Source organism: Scaptodrosophila lebanonensis, unplaced genomic scaffold (genome assembly GCF_003285725.1).
Source record: "Scaptodrosophila lebanonensis strain 11010-0011.00,11010-0021.00 unplaced genomic scaffold, SlebRS2 tig00000001-arrow-pilon, whole genome shotgun sequence".
NCBI lineage: Eukaryota > Metazoa > Arthropoda > Insecta > Diptera > Drosophilidae > Scaptodrosophila > Scaptodrosophila lebanonensis.
The window spans coordinates 5,743,068-5,763,479 of NW_022060529.1; the positions used below are offsets into that span (position 1 = coordinate 5,743,068).

General features: G+C 40.8%; 2 protein-coding genes across 2 annotated transcripts; both read left to right on the forward strand.

The window, feature by feature from the left end:
• Positions 1-7,179: 7,179 nt before the first annotated feature.
• LOC115633988 (high affinity cAMP-specific and IBMX-insensitive 3',5'-cyclic phosphodiesterase 8) lies at positions 7,180-17,037 on the forward strand. The gene is made up of 16 exons (XM_030531511.1): positions 7,180-8,626; positions 9,887-9,943; positions 10,026-10,231; positions 10,391-10,450; positions 11,266-11,320; positions 11,385-11,483; positions 11,618-11,728; positions 11,795-11,964; positions 12,045-12,255; positions 13,101-13,268; positions 13,337-13,435; positions 13,872-14,120; positions 14,197-14,416; positions 15,032-15,192; positions 15,267-15,534; positions 15,594-17,037. Exons 1-16 carry the CDS (start codon positions 7,577-7,579, stop codon positions 15,740-15,742), a joined length of 3,333 nt encoding a protein of 1,110 aa, XP_030387371.1. The 5' UTR covers positions 7,180-7,576; the 3' UTR covers positions 15,743-17,037.
• A 2,042-nt stretch (positions 17,038-19,079) lies between these two features.
• On the forward strand, positions 19,080-20,327 carry LOC115633989 (sulfotransferase 1 family member D1). The gene is made up of 3 exons (XM_030531512.1): positions 19,080-19,500; positions 19,560-20,090; positions 20,158-20,327. Exons 1-3 carry the CDS (start codon positions 19,166-19,168, stop codon positions 20,297-20,299), a joined length of 1,008 nt encoding a protein of 335 aa, XP_030387372.1. The 5' UTR covers positions 19,080-19,165; the 3' UTR covers positions 20,300-20,327.
• The last annotated feature ends 85 nt before the right edge of the window (positions 20,328-20,412 follow it).

The window sequence follows — 20,412 nt, forward strand, 5'->3', positions numbered from 1 at the left end:
TGGAGATGGAGATCGATAGCAATACGAGACTCACACACTTACGAGCTTGCTAGTGGACAGAAGTGGCAGCAAGTTTAGCCTCTATGGCAAAAATTTCGTCTAAATTGCCGCCCGCCTTCACTGCAATTTGGTGTTAATATACGTGTGTGGAAAAAAACAGCTAACAAAAATGTGAAAAAATGTGGAAAAAAATGAAGCGTTTTTTTCTTTTCTTTATACAACTCGACGACTACAAAAACATCGAAAAATGTGTTAAAAATCAAAATAAACTTCGCAACTACACACATGTGTCAAGTGTGCGCCAAAAACGAGACAAACAACAACAGAAACAGCAGCAGCAACAACAGCAATAACAACAAGAACAAATACATGACTGCCTTTCGACTGTATTGGTAGCTAGAGCGTAACTGGCCATACTATACACATTGGCTTTAAGTTCTAGCCCGCAGTAGCAATGTATCGATATCTGTGGCCTCTGCTCTATGAACAATCTCTTTCCCCCTCAACATGAACTGCAATGCAAACGTCTATTTGTATGTGTTTTTGTGTGTGTGTATGTGTGTGTGTATAAGTTTAGGCTTATGTGCGAAAATGCTTATTAACATGCTTTTGCAAAATTCTTCCTCCCAACTTTAATCAAAAACTATAATTCAAAGCAAAAAAACGAAATGCAAACGCATTTCAATTCTTTAGAAAACTAACGGGCTCTCCATTCGTACTATATGTATGTGTGTGTGTGTGTGTGTATGTTTTGACTTTGTCTATAAGATAAAAAGATTCACATGACAATCTGGTTTGTGTTACACGCGACGATCTTTTTTGGTAGCACAACATTACACACACACATACACATAGAAATGGGCTCTCATTGAGCATCGGCCGCAATGGCGTTGGCGTTGGCGTCGGCGTTGGCGTTGGCGTTAACGTCGGCGTTGCCAGAGCGTGTGAAATGAAATTGCTTATAAATATTTAGTTTAGGCGCCAGAGAAGGAACAATAACAATCAGTTGGCAAAATGTGCGCCTGCGTTCTGCACCTCCACCTTCCACCTTCCACCATCCACCATCCTCCATCCACCTCATTCGTTTTCCGTAATCCGGCTGCACATCAATCAAAAAAATAAACATCGAAATACGCAAAAGGGCGCGTTCGCACAACAATGAATGAATCAAAAAGATGGCAAAACAAAACAAAGCAAACCAAAAGGAGGAACGCAAAAGGCGAGCCAACAAAACGATTCATTATGTATAACTGTTGAGATATGTGTGTTTTCGTGTGATCGCATAATACCCGCCTGCCAAATGCAGTTTATCAATTTTCACGCAAACTCGCTCATTAATTAACCCGCCATGTGGGGTGGCCCCCAACAGTCAATATAAATATATACGTATACTATTGATTACCTTTTCAAGTTGTTCAAACAAAGCGCTCTTAACGACAATCGACGCTTTTGCCGCTTAAGGCATTAATATTATTATTATTAGTATTACGATATGATGCGATTTTAAAGTTATTTTCAAGTAGCTGGCTGTCACACTTCTGGCACGCACGCACGCCCATGCCATTAACCCTGCCCCCGTCCATGCCCCTCACTACCACCGTTACCGTCTTTGCCATAAAGCCACGTGAAGCTTTTCGCAAACATTGCGGCAACGATTAGATTAGCAGCACATACGGTTCACAAAATTTTCACTACCGACCAACATATATGCACACACACACACACACAGCCACACACCCACACGTATTAGTTTCTATTAATTTTGGGCAATAGATGGCATTAGCCTTCGATATGGCCAAGCGTCCAGCTACGAGTATCAATGCCCCATGATGATGTTCACTTTAATGATCAGCCAGCAAAAGTATTCTTTCGCCCATTGCGAGTACTCAGATAGGTGTAGCAGCGCTGATATCGCTTTCTACCAAATAGCATACATATACTGGCATGTGTGTACATATGTGTGTACATATGTATACAGACACAGGCACACATATGCATATATGCAGGCCTAAACATCTGAATACTATGCGCATACTTGCCTGATATTATCTTATCACAAATTAATTCGTTGCCACGACAACGGCCAAGGCGCAAAAGCTCTCAAATGATCGGTCATGACTGGCTGGCCGGAGCGCTGCAGCACAGACCTGGCCCTAACCATTGGACGGACTAATGGTCCCAAACAATTTTCAATTCAAGCCATTCAAAATATTATACTACCAATGTAGCTTATCCAGAGATTTTGCATGCACATACTTAGATTTCCCTTCGAAATACAGAAATAAGCAACAGAACTTAAGATTTGTACGTCGAATTATGTTTTTAGTTTCCCAAAATCCAGCCAAGCTGTAGGTCTCTAATTATGTGGAAAATATGAAAAACATTTGAATTCAAATTAAAAATTGCCAAACTTTAATATGACAACTTCAATTCATTGCCAATCAGTTCTTGTATAATTGGCAAGTTACAACCAATTGTATTTTTTTAAAGACTAATTTGCATAAGTTTATTTATTTACTTATATTGTACAAGCTTATAAATAGAAAAGGAAGGGGTAAGCCTGGGCAATCCTGCCTTGCTGAAAATCTCGTGTACAAAATAATCAATGCAATAGCAGTTTAATGCCTGTTTGCTTATGCATGGCTTAGATTGTTTGCCTATGATTGAAATAATAGAAATAAATATTATTATTTATTTAACGAAATTCCATGCCCATCATCACACACGGGATCTTCAAAGCACTGGGCTCTTGCATTTGCTGGGAGAGACCTGCGGAATGGCAGCATGTCAATTGCTTTGACTGACATGCAGCAGGCCTGAGAAGCCAGCGAAATTTATTACCTACAAGTATACAACTTTTGATGTTCTTCGAAAGAAGAATTAATTACTTAGACCAGACATCAGACATTTTATCAATGCTAAACAGCAACGGATGCACCTTTCAATTCGTACGAGTATATGCGATGAAATGTTAAGCGAACCTCATTATACGAGTACGCGCTAAGCGCATTTTGACAGCTTTAAAACTTCTCATAGATACTAAGCTATTTATGTAGACCAACCGCTCGCAAACCTGACCACGATGGCGACCACTCCGCACACTCTATAATGTAGCGCAGTTTGGCGCTGGCGCTGGCGCTGCTTTCAAAATCCGTGCGAGAATTATCATCTGGCAAACAGTTTTTCATAACGGATTAGTGCGGACGTTTGTCGTCGGTGTCGTCGTGTTCGTATTTGCAGTCGTCGCGGTTTATTTCATTTATTTGATATTCATTTTGTTTTTGTTTTTTTCTTCTGCCGTTGTTAGTGTCGTCGCATTGAAAATTTAATTTCGCACAATTTTAATTGTGTAATTTGATAAAAAATAATATAAAAAAGTGTCGCACTGGCTGTGCTCGTTTCTCGTGCTGTTAAATTCCAATTTAGTCAAGAGCATTTGCACAGAGCCTTGTTGTTGGCCATGTTGGCCATGTTGTTCGTGTTGTTCGTGTTGCCCGTGTTAGATGAATAAGCCATAGGCAGCCAATCGATCAAAGGAGCGCGCAACAGTCTACAAACAAGTACCAGTACAGAGAGAGACGTGCAAAAAATAAAAAGAAACTCGAGAAAATTGTGTAAATTTTACACACTAATGAGCCACAGTGTGTGCGTGTTTGTGTGTGTAACATGAGCCTTAATGTGAGCAAGTTTAGTAAGTACATACAAACATTTAAGCACCGAGAAAAAAAGTTCATCCAATTCAATCCCATTTGTGCATTTGTTTTAGGCATGGACATTTTTCTTAAACAAATATAAATAGTTCATTTAGCTACCAGAATTGTATTCTTGTGGCTTGCTAAAATATTCTCAGTGTACATAGAGATAATATTTGTTGCATACATAGTTAAAGTTCATAATCGTAACCCCGATTTACGCACAGATGGGCGGTTTGAGGGTGTTGGGTGTGGGTGTGTGTGTGTGTATGTGCCTGTTTAAAAATAGTTTACAAACATTGTTTATATTTAAGTAAAAATTGTAAGCATAAACAGCCATGGAGTTATTGCTTGCTCTACAGCACTTTGAGCTTCTCCCTCTCACTCTCTCTATCTCTGTCGCTTCTCTTCAGTTCAACCTGCCCTGCGGCATCCACTCATCCATAAGTCAAGTCCTGTTGCTTGTGCGGCAACTGCGGCTGTTGCGGCAAAGGCAAAGGCAGCGGCTTCATTTGCGGCTGCTGCTCTTCAGCCGCCGAGCTACTTTTATCTAAGCAATTTATTGATTTTCGTTTAGATTACAACGCGAACCGCAAAAGCCAAAAGGCCTGTTTGCATGTGAGGCAACAGCAACTGACAAGCAAACCAAGCAAACCCAGAACAGAACCCAGAACTCAGAACCCAGTGCCCAAAACCGAAACCAAACCAGACCAGACCCAACCTCTACCGACCAAATAACGATAAGATACATATACCCACTGGCCAGGCAGTACAGTACGAGTACATACATAAATACATGTACATACATATCTATTTATTTGAATATACGCAAATATTTTTGTTCGCCGTGGAACTTTTTATATTTTGTGTATGCTGAATAGGTCATATATAGTCTACATACATACATACATACAAACGTACATACAAACGTACATACGTAGGTACGTTTGATATGAGCCGTCATCCTCACACTTGCGTAGATACATATTCATAGGTGAATATGTACATACACATACCTATATGCTATTTATATGCATATGAAGCAGGTTATCATTACGCACTAATTGTACGAAATCAATGCCACAGATAAAACGGACCCACGAAAAAAAAAAATTAGCATAATGCCGCAAGAAACAAAATGAAATTATGCTGAGCACAAGTATTTGTAGTTAATTTGTTGAAGGCGTCGAACGCAGATACATTCTCGTATACGAGTACACACCAAGAAAGAAGCAAACAAAAGCAAATCAGCAAACATAGTTGTAAAAAAAAAAAACAAAAACAATATCCAAACATTTGCCGTGAGTGTCGAGCAACTCCAGAGATGATAATTTCTAGCCAGCCGAATATGGCGGGCGCCGTCAACCTTGATGCGCCAGTGGCGGTGGCGGCGGCGGTGGCAGCGGAAGTGACTGCGACTGCGACTTCGACTGCGACGTCGACATCAACATCGACGTCAGAAGCGGGCATTATGAGTGAAAGTGTTGAGAGTATGCCGCGGGTGGTGGCTGAGAGTGTGTCGAGTGTTTGCAGCGATTGTGCTGCAGGTGTGGGTGGGAGCGTGGGTCTGGATGTGCAAACCACAGCAGCTGCCACAGCAACAACAATTGCCACAATGGTGTCCAACCACACACAAGCAACCGCAACAACAACAACAACAACAACAACAACAGCAAGAGAAACTAGAACTACGACTCTATTGAATACAAGACCAATGCAAACACAGCAGCCAGCAAGTGCCATAGCCGATATGAAGGCGATTACAGCTACAACTACAACTACAACTACATTAGAAACAACAACAACAATACCAACAACATCTATAACCACATTAACAGGCCCAGCTTCATTAACACGTCCGGCCTCTGAGTCTGAGGTGGTTGTGGGTAAGAGCAAAAGTGTTGGAGTGTGTCTGTGCGTGTGTGTGTGTGTGTGTGTGTGCCTATAAAGTGTTTATGAAATGCCAGCGTTTATAATTAAATAAAACGAAAGACTAGAAATTTATGTATTTGCGTGTGCGTAAGTGAGTGTGATTGTGCGGTTAGTTGAGGGTGTTGCCATGTAAGTGTGTGTGTGTGTGTGTGTATTTCTTTGAGCGTGCTGGCATGTAAGTTGCTGGCGATGACCCAAAAGTATGCAACACTTTGCACGACACAACGCACACTGAACTATGTAGCATGCTTTTAAGCGTCGCTGAAGTGCATGCCAAACGCATCAGAATGTTAAGAGACCTGTGGAACCGAAATTTGCAGATTAATTAAGCATTTGCAATTGGCTTGATTTGACTGAAAGATTCATTATATTTAGTTTACTCGTATATGAAATATTTTTTGAATTGATAGTTTTCTATTCTCCGAAGAATAATTTAAACCTTCACCATCTGTTCATAAATTATGAGTGCAGTGTTCCTTAAAGATAATTTGTCCCATATTTAAATTCTATATACATTGTACATTTTCATTACCCTTATCAGCCACCTCTCCAAAAAGGAGACCTCACATATGAATAGATGAAAAATTGTTCACCTGCAGAAATTGTTTACCTGCAGAAATTCACTGAACAAAGCGCTCGGTTAAAACAAAAGCAGTAATAAAATTCAAAATTTTCTATTTAAGTTGTCAAATTGGGGATATCATATATTAAGAACAGGACACAATTAGAAAGTAAGCACTAGGCTTTATTAAGAAGCATGGCATGTACAGATTGCTCCAAAGAAGGAACATATTTTTCCTCAGACCTATTTTGTATTAATTGCTGTTTCTTTAGTAAAGCTTTTATAAGTTTACTTTCAACAAGTGTCAGTATGGCAGAGTCCCCACAAGAACTATAAGAAAATGAAATACTTGACTAGAATTTGCATCTGAGTAAAAGGATCTCTCTTTTTGTTCTTGGCATAGGCACAGGCACATCGGGCACCAGCTCATCTGGCGGCGGTAGTCGACCGGGTCATCGCAAATCCTCGCTCGCCCTTGCCCTCACGCCCGAAGATGAATCAATGGATGTATACCAGGTAAGTGCACCCATAAACGCCCACATATTCGCGCACATTATGATTACGTATTATTCAAAAATCATTGCCATTCTACGGGCATTTGCTTGTGGATAGTGTCGACAGAGCGTACACACATGTGTTGCGTCTCTGATAAGTGTTATCTTATCACAGGTCGTTATATGGCAACCCGCTCTTTTCGCTTTCGGGGTTGCCAATTCCACTGACGCGTTTTGTTTTACATTATACGCAACACTTTAAATGCTCGCTCTTTTACACGAACGCTCGATTGGTCATTGGTTGTCGTGGGCCGTGTGTGTGAGAGTGTGTGTGATGGTCTGAGAGTGTGTGCACATAAACAATACGCGGCCAGAGACATCAAATCAATTAACATTGAAGGTGGGAAATCAAAAAGCAAAGAAATAGATTAGCTATCGCCGAAAAGTCTTGAGGCAATTGACTCAGCCAGGCAGCCAGGCAGTCAGTCAACCAGTCGATCAGTCAGTTGGCCAGTCAGTAGGTCTACGGTCGTTCGGTCAGTGTATATTTTGCGACAGCAAAGGTGTGAATAAAAACCCAATATATACATACAAATTAAAACTCGCCTGAATTCGGAGTTTCACTTACGAAACGAACGGAAAGAAAATCGCTAAGAAATACACGAGTACAAGTATATAAATTTATGTAAATATGTCAGTGCGCAGCTCACTTCACTGCTCTGCTTATGCAAGTGCCTGGGGCGCATAGAATAGCCCGCAACAAGTGAAAAAACAAGGTCAGCATTGAACTCATTGGACACCAATCCAATCAATAATTCAAGTGCTGTTAGGTGCGTGTAACACGCTGCGTATGCGTAACGAGTGCGATCAGTGAATTGCAATTTAAAAATAGAAAAATGCGCAATTGTTTGCCAAAAATTAGCAGCGTTTTTCGCGTCAAGTCAGCGGCAAGGGGCGAAAATGTTGGAAGCGGGGGCAAACAGCGAGCAGCGAGCCATTCAAATGAGTCGGATTGTGAGAACGAAACGGAACAATATGTGCCAGCAAAGACAATGGTGACGACTACAAAATGTGATCAATTAGCTGATAGTGATAATGAAATCCAGCGCCAGTCGGACGCAACTATACTCTACATTGATGACGACAACAACCACAACACCGACAATAACGACAACAACAACAAAAACAACATCAACAACAAAAACAAAGGCAATAACAGCGATAAGACCAAAGCAAAGATAAGCAAAGGCGCATCTAATGTCGCAGATTTGAACAGACACAGCAGCAGTCTCAGTGCCAGCAGCGAGAGCAGCGAAACCACAATAAGCCAAGTGACGATGCGTCCCAGCATTCGGCCCATGGATGTCCGTCTGGTTGGTGGGAAATCCTTGGACAGCGCCAGTGCGGAAATGCTCAAACAGCCTCTGGGGGTTGTCAACTGTAAAACACCAGAGGAAATGGAGCGGGAGTACGAGGCTAATGTGGCGGCCGAAGGCCAGGACGTAATGACACCGTTGCCACGCAGCACAAGGTCATTGAGCATGGCGGCCTTCGGCACTGCTAGCGGACGCAATATGCAGCCGGAAATAATCGAGGCAATACGTAATTTGGACGCGCAGGCCTTGCGACTGAATAATCTGACACTGGAGGATAAGGGCGGACGTAACGTGCAGACGACCACGTCTTCTCCTGCTGCTACTGCCGGTCAGTGTGTGCAGGGAGATGAGGAATGCGTGATTTTGCGGGGCAAGGCGGCACATGATGTCGCTGTTGCCGCGCCCAGTCTGGGACTCTACGAGCGACGCTTGCCCAGGGTCCCCAAATTGACACTGATGGTGGGCAACAAGAAACAGAAGCAGGAAAAGAGCAAAGAGAAGAACAAGGAGAAGAACAAGGAAAAGGAGAAACAGCAGCCTTGCGAGTTCGCTGAGTACAAGTGCTGTCAGGTATTGGCAAACAACAAAAGTTACACTTGGCGAAAAATAAGTTTCAAGTCCGCAGCATACCGACCTGTTTAAAATAGGCCGCAAAAGTTCACAGACATGCTAGCAAGTTCTCATCATACTTATGCAAATGGTGAAGGTGTATGTGTAGTTTGAAATGTAGAAGCGTCTAAAATATTCAATTCTTTGTACCCGATTTCAATGTGCATACATCCCCATCGATTTCACTGCTTAAGTTTTCGTTCAGGCTAGATTTACTTTTTAGTACACCTTGATATTAACTGCAAAGATTATCGTTTGTTTTTTATTTATTTACGCCTTTGCAATAAGTTATAATTTTCAATGTGGTCAGAGGCGATAATAGTCTTAACATTTACCTAAATAATGTAAGAGGAAGAGCAAAACTTAAATTTAATATATAGCTAATTATTGAAGGTAAATCTCTAAATCGAGGGTGAAAATTTTAGTAGCCAGCGTGTGTTGTCAAAGATTAGTTCAAAGATGAACGTTTTTAAATGGAAGTAAGATAGTTCTGTTGTAACTCTCAAATAAGTGGGAAAAGATATAAGACAAAACAATTCTAGTTGGTCCGATTTCAGAGCAAGTTGCCACTTTCTTTTCACTCAAATGAATGAAATTATAATCAGAATATAATATTTCCAAGATATTCAACAACAACCATCGTATTCATAGTAGTTAGAAAACGACTAGGTTTTATTTTCTTTTGAAAATGAAAATACTTCATTGTGAGCAGTTGTTAATAATTTCTTCAAGTGTATATACACACTATCCTACATATCGTGAAATTGTTGGCTACCTCTGTGCAGTGGCGTGTGCAGCAAATCCCTGATTTTCACATATCGGATTTTTCATATAATAAATCTGCAGGTTGAAGTCACGCACCCAAACCAATTTCCACAAGGCACAAGCAATTTTATTTTAATTTATCATCATTTAAGCGACAAACACACCCACGCCCCACATGCATACAGAATATTGTTTCTGGTAGATACAGACACGACATACGACACACGTCGCACGAAAGCTAAGTTAAGCCCTCTTATTTTCCTTGCCAAAGCCCAGGGACAGCCCGGCCTGGCAACCTGGAAACCAGGACACCGAGAACACCGAGAACACCGAGGACAGCTAGGACAGACACTCCCGACAGCTGTATATATTATTAAATTTAACTTTTACACGTTGCTCAAAAACTTCATCTCGCTCACCCTCGTTTGTCTCCCTCTTTGCTTGTTTGTTCTGCAGCGAAATCTCATGGACTTCAAATATCCAACCGTGTTACCACCGAATCCTCAACTTAAGGTAAGTTGACATGCCCTTAGCTTTAGCCTTAGCCTTATTGGAGCCAACCGCCACTCTTAACTCACGCTTAATTGAACTGCAGGCGCTTTTAGTCTTTCACAAATCGGATAATATCTGTGAAGTGATCACATTAGCGTGCCAACGCCACCAATTGGATGTCACGCTGGTCAAGTCCAAGGAGGAGGCGCTCGATACGCTGCACAAGTCCTATGCCACAGCGGAGTGCTATCATTTAATTATGATTGACGCGCGCTCCACCAAAAATCTTGATGCCGAGCACATTGCAAGGTAAGACAATTCCGTCCACGCTGCGTATACGTGATGTGCAAAAGTTTTATATGCACGCGCGAACTTATATATATATACATATATATACACACATATATGTGTATAAGAGAACACTTTGAACTTTTAGTCACTGTAATCACATATCTATCCACTTGGCAGAACAATACGTCACACACATGGACATCATTTAACGACAATAATTGCGGTTTGCAAGAAAAGGTGCGTAAATAAACTTTTCTGTGGAGTTATACAGTGGTTCGCTTGCCGGAAAAATATAGCATTTTACTTAGTTTGCAAACTGCCGAATACTTATTTAAGCTGATTAAAGAGCACTAACCAAACAAATCATACTGTTTAGGTAATTCCGATTTTTAAAATAAAGGGAATGCTTTATATAAATTATACACGAAATGGAAAGGAAATATACAGGGAGAGAGATAATTGACTATATTATATTGTAAAATCTATGAACCTGAAAGGATTCGAACAGTCTACTTCTCACAGATAAGCTTAGACGGGCGATGAACAACGTTGTACATCGAGAACTTTGCTTCGGCAGATTTCGAATAAATTTCTGCAACGGCTTCCACCTCTAGTTGGGTTCATAGAGTAAATGACAAAGAGCGTCAATAAGAAACTTCTCATCTATTGATTCAAATTATTGTTCATTCGTACACAAGAGCCAAAGTCTCAATTTACTTTTTGATATATTTTACATTACATTTGATATGTACTCCAGAAAAGTATTTTCAAGTTTATGGTAGGGTAGGTAGGCGAGCTCAGACGATGGTGAATGATGAATGGCTACCAAGCTGGCAATTCACCAAATCGGCAGGCAGTGTTTATGCAGTTCAGCAGCTCAAATAACTCTCCCCCAGAAGAATAATTTAAATAGTTGTAATAGGAAACTTTGCTCTGCTTTCAATTAGAAGCTGAATACAAGTATAAACGCTTCAATATGAATTTCGTTAATTTTGAGCCACTGTATGAGGAGCCACTTTTATCCGGTCTTAATTAACAAGTTTTATTTGCAGTTTCTTTGAAAAGGATGATGTGCTAATTGCTCTATTGGACGCTGGCGTTAATAGAGTAAGTTTTTCACCCATACAATTCCACTGCTTATTAATAATGGCCTCGCTTGGCCCCTTTACAGTGCATAGCCGAGACCACTAATTTGGGTGTGTGCAGTGTGGAACTGAAACAGATTCTGCACTCAATCATACGGCCCCACAATGTCATGTCCACTCAACAGGTAATTGAGTTGAAATCGAGTGCATTAATGCGATTAAATGGCGTTCAGTCAGTGTCGTAGGACTCGAAGCCCCTACCCACTTTAATTAAATATTCAACCGCAAATTCTCTGCTTGTATCTTCCAACTGTGCCAGGCACTTTACACCGCGCTGCACCGGCTGAAGGAGGTGGTCCTCATCACTGACGATGTGATGCGCATCCAGTATGCCAATCGTGCCACCGAGCGCTTGCTCAATATGCGGCTGGTGAGTGCGGGTGTGGGAGTGCGTCAGCTTTCTATGCAGCATTAATGGGTTTCTCTTGTAAAACAGGACGAAATAATTAGCAAGCCATTAGCTGACATTTTCGTATCGGACCTATCGACCATCACAGCACAGGGCAAGAGCATCAAAGAGTTCGACGGCATATTGACGGTTCGCAGAAAGAATCAGGACGGCATACCCATGCATGTGCGCGTCGTTCCGGTGGCCTGCATCGGAAGGTAAGTGAATTATTCTATAACAGGACACGCTAATTGGCAATTTATTTTTGCTTTTTCGTCTCATGCCATACACCACACAGTGCTCCCACTCATCTAATTTTCAACTTTGATGTGCCCGGCGGTCAAATGGATTTCATAGCAACACTCCCACAACCAAAGGAGGCACCCCGGGGCTCGTTGCATTCGGTGCGTCGTTGCAGTTTTGATGTGCGCTCTATTGCCTCCGATGGACTGCGACGCACCAGTCTGGCCAAGCTCACGTCCCTGCCACTGGAGGCGCCCATAACCAAAGTATGACTCTACCCCAACTTCACTCTCATGCCAAATTAATTTCCAAAGATTCATGCCTTCATTAATACGCTTTCGCATGCATCCGAATCGATGCATGGCGGCCAAACATGAAAATGCTTTTTGTGCAATATGTACTATATACAGTTTTTCAAAGAAAAAATCGGAAACCCAAAACTAAAATTAGTAACTGTCGTCCGTGTTGTGTGTCATGTTGTTCTGTCATGTGGCCAGTTCGAATTATCAGCCGCAGCCGCAGCACTATAATATGCAATTACAACAACAACTGCGCACCTGCACAAGCACCACACACAGCACACATGTGTACACACATACACACACACAGAGAGAGAGAATCGAAAACCAATTGACATTTTCGGGGTTGGCCCACAAGGCGCGCTGCGGAGCGCTTCCGCCACTTCCGCTATTTCCGCGTCCGCCTATGCGGCCATCCCCTTTTGACTACTTCAGTTCACTTTTATGCTGCTCTTACTAATCCCAATTGTCAACCAACAACAATAACAACATTTGAATGCACAACTAAAACTATTGTTTATAAACATATAAATATTCTCTTTTTCTCTTATTTGTTATGTTCTCTTTTTTTACTTTTATGTTTCATATATATACACGAACAATGAACAATGTTTAAAAATAAAAAAAAAAAAAAAACAAAACACTTTTGTACAAAACTTGCTCGCTCGCTCGCTCGTTAAACGTTAAACGCTCGCCCTTACGCTCGCCCGCTCGATCTTGCTACAAAAATGTGTTTTCAAATATCAACCAATCAACTACAACAACAACAACAACAACACACCATAAATCTGTGCAACACACACGCTCTTTAGATAATCAATTTACTATCACAAGTACAGGAGAATTGTTCGGCCGACGAGGCGCGCCTCATAGACAAAGTGCTGGAGTTCCTTAAACGCGAGGGACTCTATAGTCCGCAAATGAAGGAGATACGCACCGATGATCCCATAGCCACCGATCTTATTGGCGCCCTGCTGACGGTAAGTGTTTCAAATTATTCGTATTTAGAAAAAGGACACCCAAGTTAACTCTTTTCCTTTGCGTTTAGGGACCCAGCGTCTACTCATCGCGTCGCAGCTCGAACGATTCCATCATACGCACTGGCAGCTCTACTCGCACCGCCACTATTGTGCCCGCCAAAATGAAGGTAGCTTACAAAAAATATTTCTCATCTCATTGAAAATTTGCTCTTTCATATATACATTTTAAAAGTCGGAACAAGATATTTGTTACTGAATGAACTTCAATTTCGTCGAATTCCTTTGCATTGAAACGTGAATTGTTTCTGCAGATTTATCTCCATTTTAAAACATTTCAAATCTGTCTATTGTGACAATCGAACTGGTTTCGATTCGGAAATCAGATCACCTTCACTTGAAGAACTTTTGAATAACATTTCCATAGTGATCGAAAACAAGTGGCTCAAAAATTGCGACCAAATCACATATGTTTTGCAAAGTATCTTAAAATATTGCAACGACTAATCTTAATCATCTGACTAATGATATAAATAAATATTCTTTAAATAGAGCAACAATCTCTTTTTGTGACTAATCATAATTACTTAACCTGTTGTTTTCAAGGCGAATCCCATCGTTATGGAATTGCTTGAAGAATCTCTTAGCTGGGACTTTGATATTTTCAAACTAGAGGAAATCACCGACTACCATCCACTGCTGTATTTGGGCATGGAAATGTTCCGGCGGTTCGATGTCTTCGCCACCCTGAGCATCGATGAGAACGTGTGCAAGGCTTGGCTGGCCGTTATCGAGGCTCATTATCGCAAGGGCAACACATATCACAACAGCACTCATGCCGCTGATGTTATGCAGGTACGTCAGCTAGCCATATGTTTATCTATGCTTAGACCCAAAATCATGCTGTTCCAATTAATATCGCCATGTTTAGGCCACGGGCGCATTTATCACGCAGCTGGCCAACAGGGACATGGTTATGGAGCGCATGGAGGAGGCCACAGCACTGATTGCGGCTGCGGCGCACGATGTTGACCATCCGGGACGTTCCTCCGCCTTTTTGTCCAACTCGAACAATCCTTTGGCCATATTGTACAATGATCTGACGGTGCTGGAGTCGCATCATGCGGCAGTTACCTTCAAACTGACATTGGGTGCGTATACCTCGACTTGATCTCTATATTAGTTCAAACATTAACTAAAAGTTGTAAGATTGTTGTATTTCTAAAATATCAAATTCTTCAGTTTAAAAATCAATTTTAAAAGAACTATCTGATGCCAATAGAAAGGCGTTTAAAATTCTGATTTACGAGGAATAGTTCAAACCAAGCGTAGGGATTATAGCTTTTGTTCCTTGGGCTGATATAGAATACAGACAAAAGGATTCGCTTGGTCCTTAGGTCTGGCCCAACAAAGCACCTATACAAACACGGGTAGACAAGATCGATGCCAACGCAAACAAAGGCTTGTATGCTTATGATTAGCATATAACAATATGTAATCGACGTGCCCAAGCCCGTCCGCATTTTCAATTATTGCCTCAGTAATAAGCCGTCAAGACGAATCTTTAAGCGCACGTTTAATCTTTCTGTATACAGATGTATTTAAATCGAAATAAACAGCTGCTATAGTAACTATGGGTTGTAAATTGATAAAACAAATATACACAATTTGAACAACTTTTTTGGCTTAGATAGGGAAGGGTATACTTAGCTACACATATCGTTTTGTTTCGATCATAAATCTATAGTGAGTTGCTGTCTCCACAGGTGACGATAAGATAAACATATTCAAGAACTTGGACAAGGAAGCGTACAAGTCAGCGCGCAGCACAATCATAGACATGATACTGGCCACGGAGATGACGCGTCACTTCGAGCATTTGGCCAAATTCGTTAGCGTATTTGGTAGTGACGTGGAGCCACGTGAGGTGAGTTGTAGAAAGAAAAAGAAACGAAGCTAAAGCTCACTAATTTCTAAACTATATACGTGTTTTCCCCAAAGCTTATGCAAGCGGAGGAGGAAAGTTCCATACTAATGCGTCGCATGCTCATCAAAGTGGCCGACGTTAGTAATCCGGCACGCCCTCTGCCTTACTGCATTGAATGGTCAGGTCGGATTGCCGAGGAGTACTTTACGCAAACGGACGAGGAGAAGCAACGGCATCTGCCCATTGTGATGCCAATGTTCGATCGCGCCACCTGCAGCATACCTAAGAGCCAAATCGGCTTTATCGAATACATCATACAGGACATGATGCACGCCTGGGATAGTAAGTTATCAAGGGTTGGCCAATCTCGGCAATTGCTCATTTTCTTTAACAACACGCAGGCTTTCTGGACATGCCCCAGCTTATCACTCACATGCAGACCAACTACGCACAGTGGAAGAAATTCGATGAGCAAGGCATTAATACGCTGGCCGACATCAAGGCCACTCAGCCGCCCATTGTGACACATAAGTTGGCCAACTCCAAATAGCATACGGCATTTCGGAGACTTTTCTCGGGACTATTGAAGCCATTGCCGGCACAGGCGCCGGGCACATCCACCATTGGGGAGAACGATTTGGAGGATGCGCTCTAGTGAAGGCCGCATAAGGGCCGCGACGAGCGTCGCAGTCTCTCGGTGTAGTGCAGCATATTTCTACAATACTTGTATTTGATTTTGTATACATATCTCGACTTACTAACGCTTCCAAAAAAAGAAAACCAATACAAAAAACAAACAACACAGAAATCGTGAACTAATGAACGAATGAATTGAACGCAGAGAAAAGGTGAAACGGTGCCAAAAAGTTGGACACATAACACAAGAAAGCAAAAACAAACAAACTAACTGTCACAAAACTAGTTTGAGGAAGAAAAAATGAAACTTATTGGGCTGGACTCAAAATTAAATATTTAAGATGGAAAAAAATAAAAGAAAACATCACACAAACTGAAATTATATATACTTATATAAATCTGTACTACGTATCGTTAATATATGTATAGGTATATATGTGTGTACGAGTGTGTCGCAAGGCCTGCACAGGCTTCACATTAGTCTTAAAAAAACTTAAGAAACAAACAAAAAAATAATAGAAATTATAGTCACATATTGTCGCCTACAGGGCGTATGAACAATATGGCGTGCGCTCAACGGTACCTAATGCGGTATAACCAACAAATTGACACGGGGCGGGACAAGATCGTCTATTGCAATGCAATAGACTCTTGACCCCTCTAAACATAAGTTGTATTTCAAATGTTTTTCCCTTTCAACAAGACAATCTCTTTTAAATATCAAACTAAAGTTTAAAATGAAATGTCAACGCACACAGGCAGGCATAAATACAAAACAAAATAGGAAGGGAAGTCCCGCGAAAGCACTATGGAACCAGGTCTGCAAACTACTTCTATTGTGTGGCGTGTGTGTATATATCCTATGATGCTATGGACTATTATTAGACTTACGTATAGCATAAAAAACATAAAAAAGCAAAAACAAAAATCAAACAAAACAAACAAACAAACAAACAATTCGAATCCGAAACATTTGAAACGTGTGAAATTTTACATGGGGCCCCTTACTACTATTTCTACTACAACTATTACAACTATTATGATTAATGTTCTAACTTTCTAAGCATACCTATTAAAGAATTAACTAAACTAAAATGTATCGTTAAGTAAGAAGAATCCTTTTTGAAATCTTTTTTATCTAATTGACTGAACAAATTACATATTATGTATAAAAAGTATATTAATACGAATTGATAATACGTTCTTGTTATAAAAACGGAAAACTAATATATATATATATACATGTATGAATACAATATATATATATATATATATATACATATATATACGTTTATACAACTTTTATTAAGCGTAAGCATATAAAGAATATATTTATATATAAACACTTATGTATGTGTGCAACATGATATCGGCATTCAGTAACATAGACATTAAAATGCGTTAAAACGTTTATCTTGTGCTTACATTTTTTGATAAAATTATACACAAGCAACACAAACAACCCACGATAATCCGACCTATCCAATTAGTGGAGCTGTTTGCATATACGAGTACATACTTGTACATGCACGTACGAGTATGTTTGTAGTATATAGTACATGAGTGTACAAGTAGGTCGTCCCTAGGTGCAAAACCGACCAACAATTAGAAAGTGTCACCCACCTAAGCTATGCAAGTTCTACAGACCACTTTATGCATCCGACAACTTAAAACGTAAAAAGTCATCATTTAGGAATCTATCTTGTTCGTTTATTGCATATGTATGCTTATATATGTATGTGAATGAGTAATTATTGTTGTTAATATGTGTGTGTTTCATGTACAATATGTGCTATATAAAATATACATAATGATAAAGTAATATGCAAATACATTATAGTTTAAAACGCGCGGTTATACATACACATATACTATATATCAGAATATATAGAAAATACATTTAAACAAACATTTATCGTACTGTGTTTCTAAAAATTAAAAAAAAAAACAGACAAAAAAACAATATAAAATCTTTATATATCTATGTATATTTGTTACTATAACTGTTTGCTCCTTGCAGGTTAAGGATAATAAATGTTAAGAATTAGTCAAATTTATTGTAATAAAAAAAAACAAACAAAACCAACGCAAAATGCAAATAATACAAATAAAATTAAAAAATACAAAACTTGTCTAAAAATCAACAAAACATATCTCGTATGTAGCTCTGAAATCAATCCCCGTCCCAGTTGGTAGTAACACAGGTGAGTAATATGTATGGTACGTTCGCAATAATGAGTGGAATTAATTAACACGTTAGTCTCTTGAATGAGCCGAAGGTCAGCCTATTATTTCTAATTCGCTTTTTAAAAGTCAAGCTCTTCATCAACCAACCCCACACCTTCTTAGAGAGATAAACAACTTTGACTATCGCTGAGACTAACAAGCTTAAAGGATTTCAGCCACATGGTACTAACCTTCCTCAACCACAACAAGTGGCTGTCTGGTGTATGCTATTGATGAATGCTAAGAACGACGCCTCAACACCCCTACCTAGCTGTGGGTCTGCCTTTATGAACCCCAAGTTGATAAGCAGCTCGAGAGCAACAAACTGCTCAAAAAGTGGGGCAGCGCATTTTCTTCGGAGTCTGCTGAAGGCCAACTGCTTGTCAAGCTATCAATTACAGCTATTTGCCGCCCACACAAGCGACACACACTATGTACTTGTATGTTTTCTGAGAGGAATATATTTATACATACACTGTCCATAGAGTTCGTGCATCGCATTTAAATAACCCGCTTATGCCCAAACTTGCAGCCTGTATCCAAAATAAATCTGCTAACTAAAGCGACACGCTTAATTTCACCGAACTTTATGCGAACAGTAAACAAAACACATAATCACAAAAGGCCCTGCACCTAAAAAGAAAATAAAAAACACGCTTTACTCTACAGAAAACTTTCTTTCGACAATGACGCGTTATCAAACGAAAGGGAGAGACTGTTGGTAAACAATAAAAGTCTTTGGTAAAGGTCTTACGCACCCGTTGCAGTTCGAAAACAATACTTGTATAAAAACAAGATGACAAGAGCAACGTTTTTATACTATACATACTCGTACCTACATACATACATACATATGTATATCTGTGTGCTCATTATATAATGTGTGTAAACCGCCCGATCGTCCAACGAACATTGAACGGCTGAGACTGCGTTCAATAAGCCGTCGACTGCAGAGCCGTTCAGTTGAGCTCAACTATTGAAGCGCCTTATTTTAATAATAATTTGAATTACAACGTACCGACGCAGTATTTCGGAAACCAGTTTACACATTATATGAATAAATCTTGTGCTGTGTAAACATTTTGAAACCACTATCGTCGCCACCTGCAAGATGCCGCAACCGAGTTTCTTTGCCAAGAGCGTGCCATTCGAGCAGATCGACAAGCTGGCCATAAATGGTGGCTACTCCTCGATTTATGCGACAGGGGAGCCCAATGTGCCAGTGGTTGGCAATTGGAAGCAGCGCTTTTGTCGCCTGGCCGACACCTTTCAGCCAGTCCTGGACCGTGTGTACAACTTCGAGGTGCGCGAGGATGATGTATGGATTGTGACGCTGCCCAAGTGCGGAACTACGTGGATGCAGGAGCTCACTTGGCTCGTATTGAACCAATGCGACTTCGAGACGGCCAAGAGCATAGACCTGACCATCCGTTCGCCATTTTTGGAGTAAGTGGAGAGTGTACAAAATAAGATAGGGAGCTGCTCACTTCAGTGCTACTTTGCAGATTCAATGGTGTGGTCTCAAACGTGCCACACGACACCATTGAGGCAGCCAACGAACTAAGCTCGCCCCGTCTCATCAAATCGCATTTGCCAGCCTGGTTGCTGCCCCATCAAATCTGGACCAAGAAACCCAAAGTCATCTATGTTTATCGCAACCCGAAGGATGCGGCCGTCTCTTATTTCCATCACTGGCGCGGCATGGTTGGCTATCAGGGCAGCAAAGAGGACTGGTGTCAATCCTTTATCGACGGCTACGTAAACTTTACGCCCTGTTGGCCCCATGTCCTCGACTTTTGGCAGCTGCGTCATGAGCCACATATTTTCTTCACCAGCTACGAGCGTATGAAGTCCAACTTGGGTCTAGTTATTACCGAGGTGGCGAAGTTTCTGCAGCGTGTGGTTACCCCTGAACAAGTACTGCAAATGGTCGAGCATTTGTCCTTTGAGAGCATGCGGGAAAATCCGGCTTGCAATCATGTCAAGGAGTTCGAGAGCATGAAGGCAGCAGCCGGACGTGAGGTTGAAGAGTTCAGGTGAGATCTGTTCACCTACGGAGTAACTGGTGTGGTACATTTGAATAAATAGAGATGTTTCCCATAGATTTGTACGTCGAGGAGTAGTCGGCAGCCATAAAGATGAGCTAACCGCTGAAGTCATACGCGAATTCGATCTTTGGTCAGATGTCAACCTACGCGATTACAAATTGAACATGGATGACTTCGCTAATTACAGCAAGTACTAAAAGTGATGGGTTTAAGCAATTACACATACATATATGTAGATATATAAAAGCATTATAAGTACTAATAGTGATAAGTTTTATAAATAAATTCAAACAAACACTTTTATATTGCA

Bases quoted from the DNA above. Each gene is read 5' to 3' on its own strand.
- LOC115633988 (XM_030531511.1), top strand. From the start codon at position 7,577: ATGCGCAATTGTTTGCCAAAAATTAGCAGCGTTTTTCGCGTCAAGTCA. The intron at 12,256-13,100 runs GTATGACTCTAC...CACGCTCTTTAG, and splicing joins TGGAGGCGCCCATAACCAAA to ATAATCAATTTACTATCACA. The intron at 14,121-14,196 runs GTACGTCAGCTA...CGCCATGTTTAG, and splicing joins ATGCCGCTGATGTTATGCAG to GCCACGGGCGCATTTATCAC.
- LOC115633989 (XM_030531512.1), top strand. From the start codon at position 19,166: ATGCCGCAACCGAGTTTCTTTGCCAAGAGCGTGCCATTCGAGCAGATC. The intron at 19,501-19,559 runs GTAAGTGGAGAG...GCTACTTTGCAG, and splicing joins ATCCGTTCGCCATTTTTGGA to ATTCAATGGTGTGGTCTCAA. The intron at 20,091-20,157 runs GTGAGATCTGTT...TGTTTCCCATAG, and splicing joins CGTGAGGTTGAAGAGTTCAG to ATTTGTACGTCGAGGAGTAG.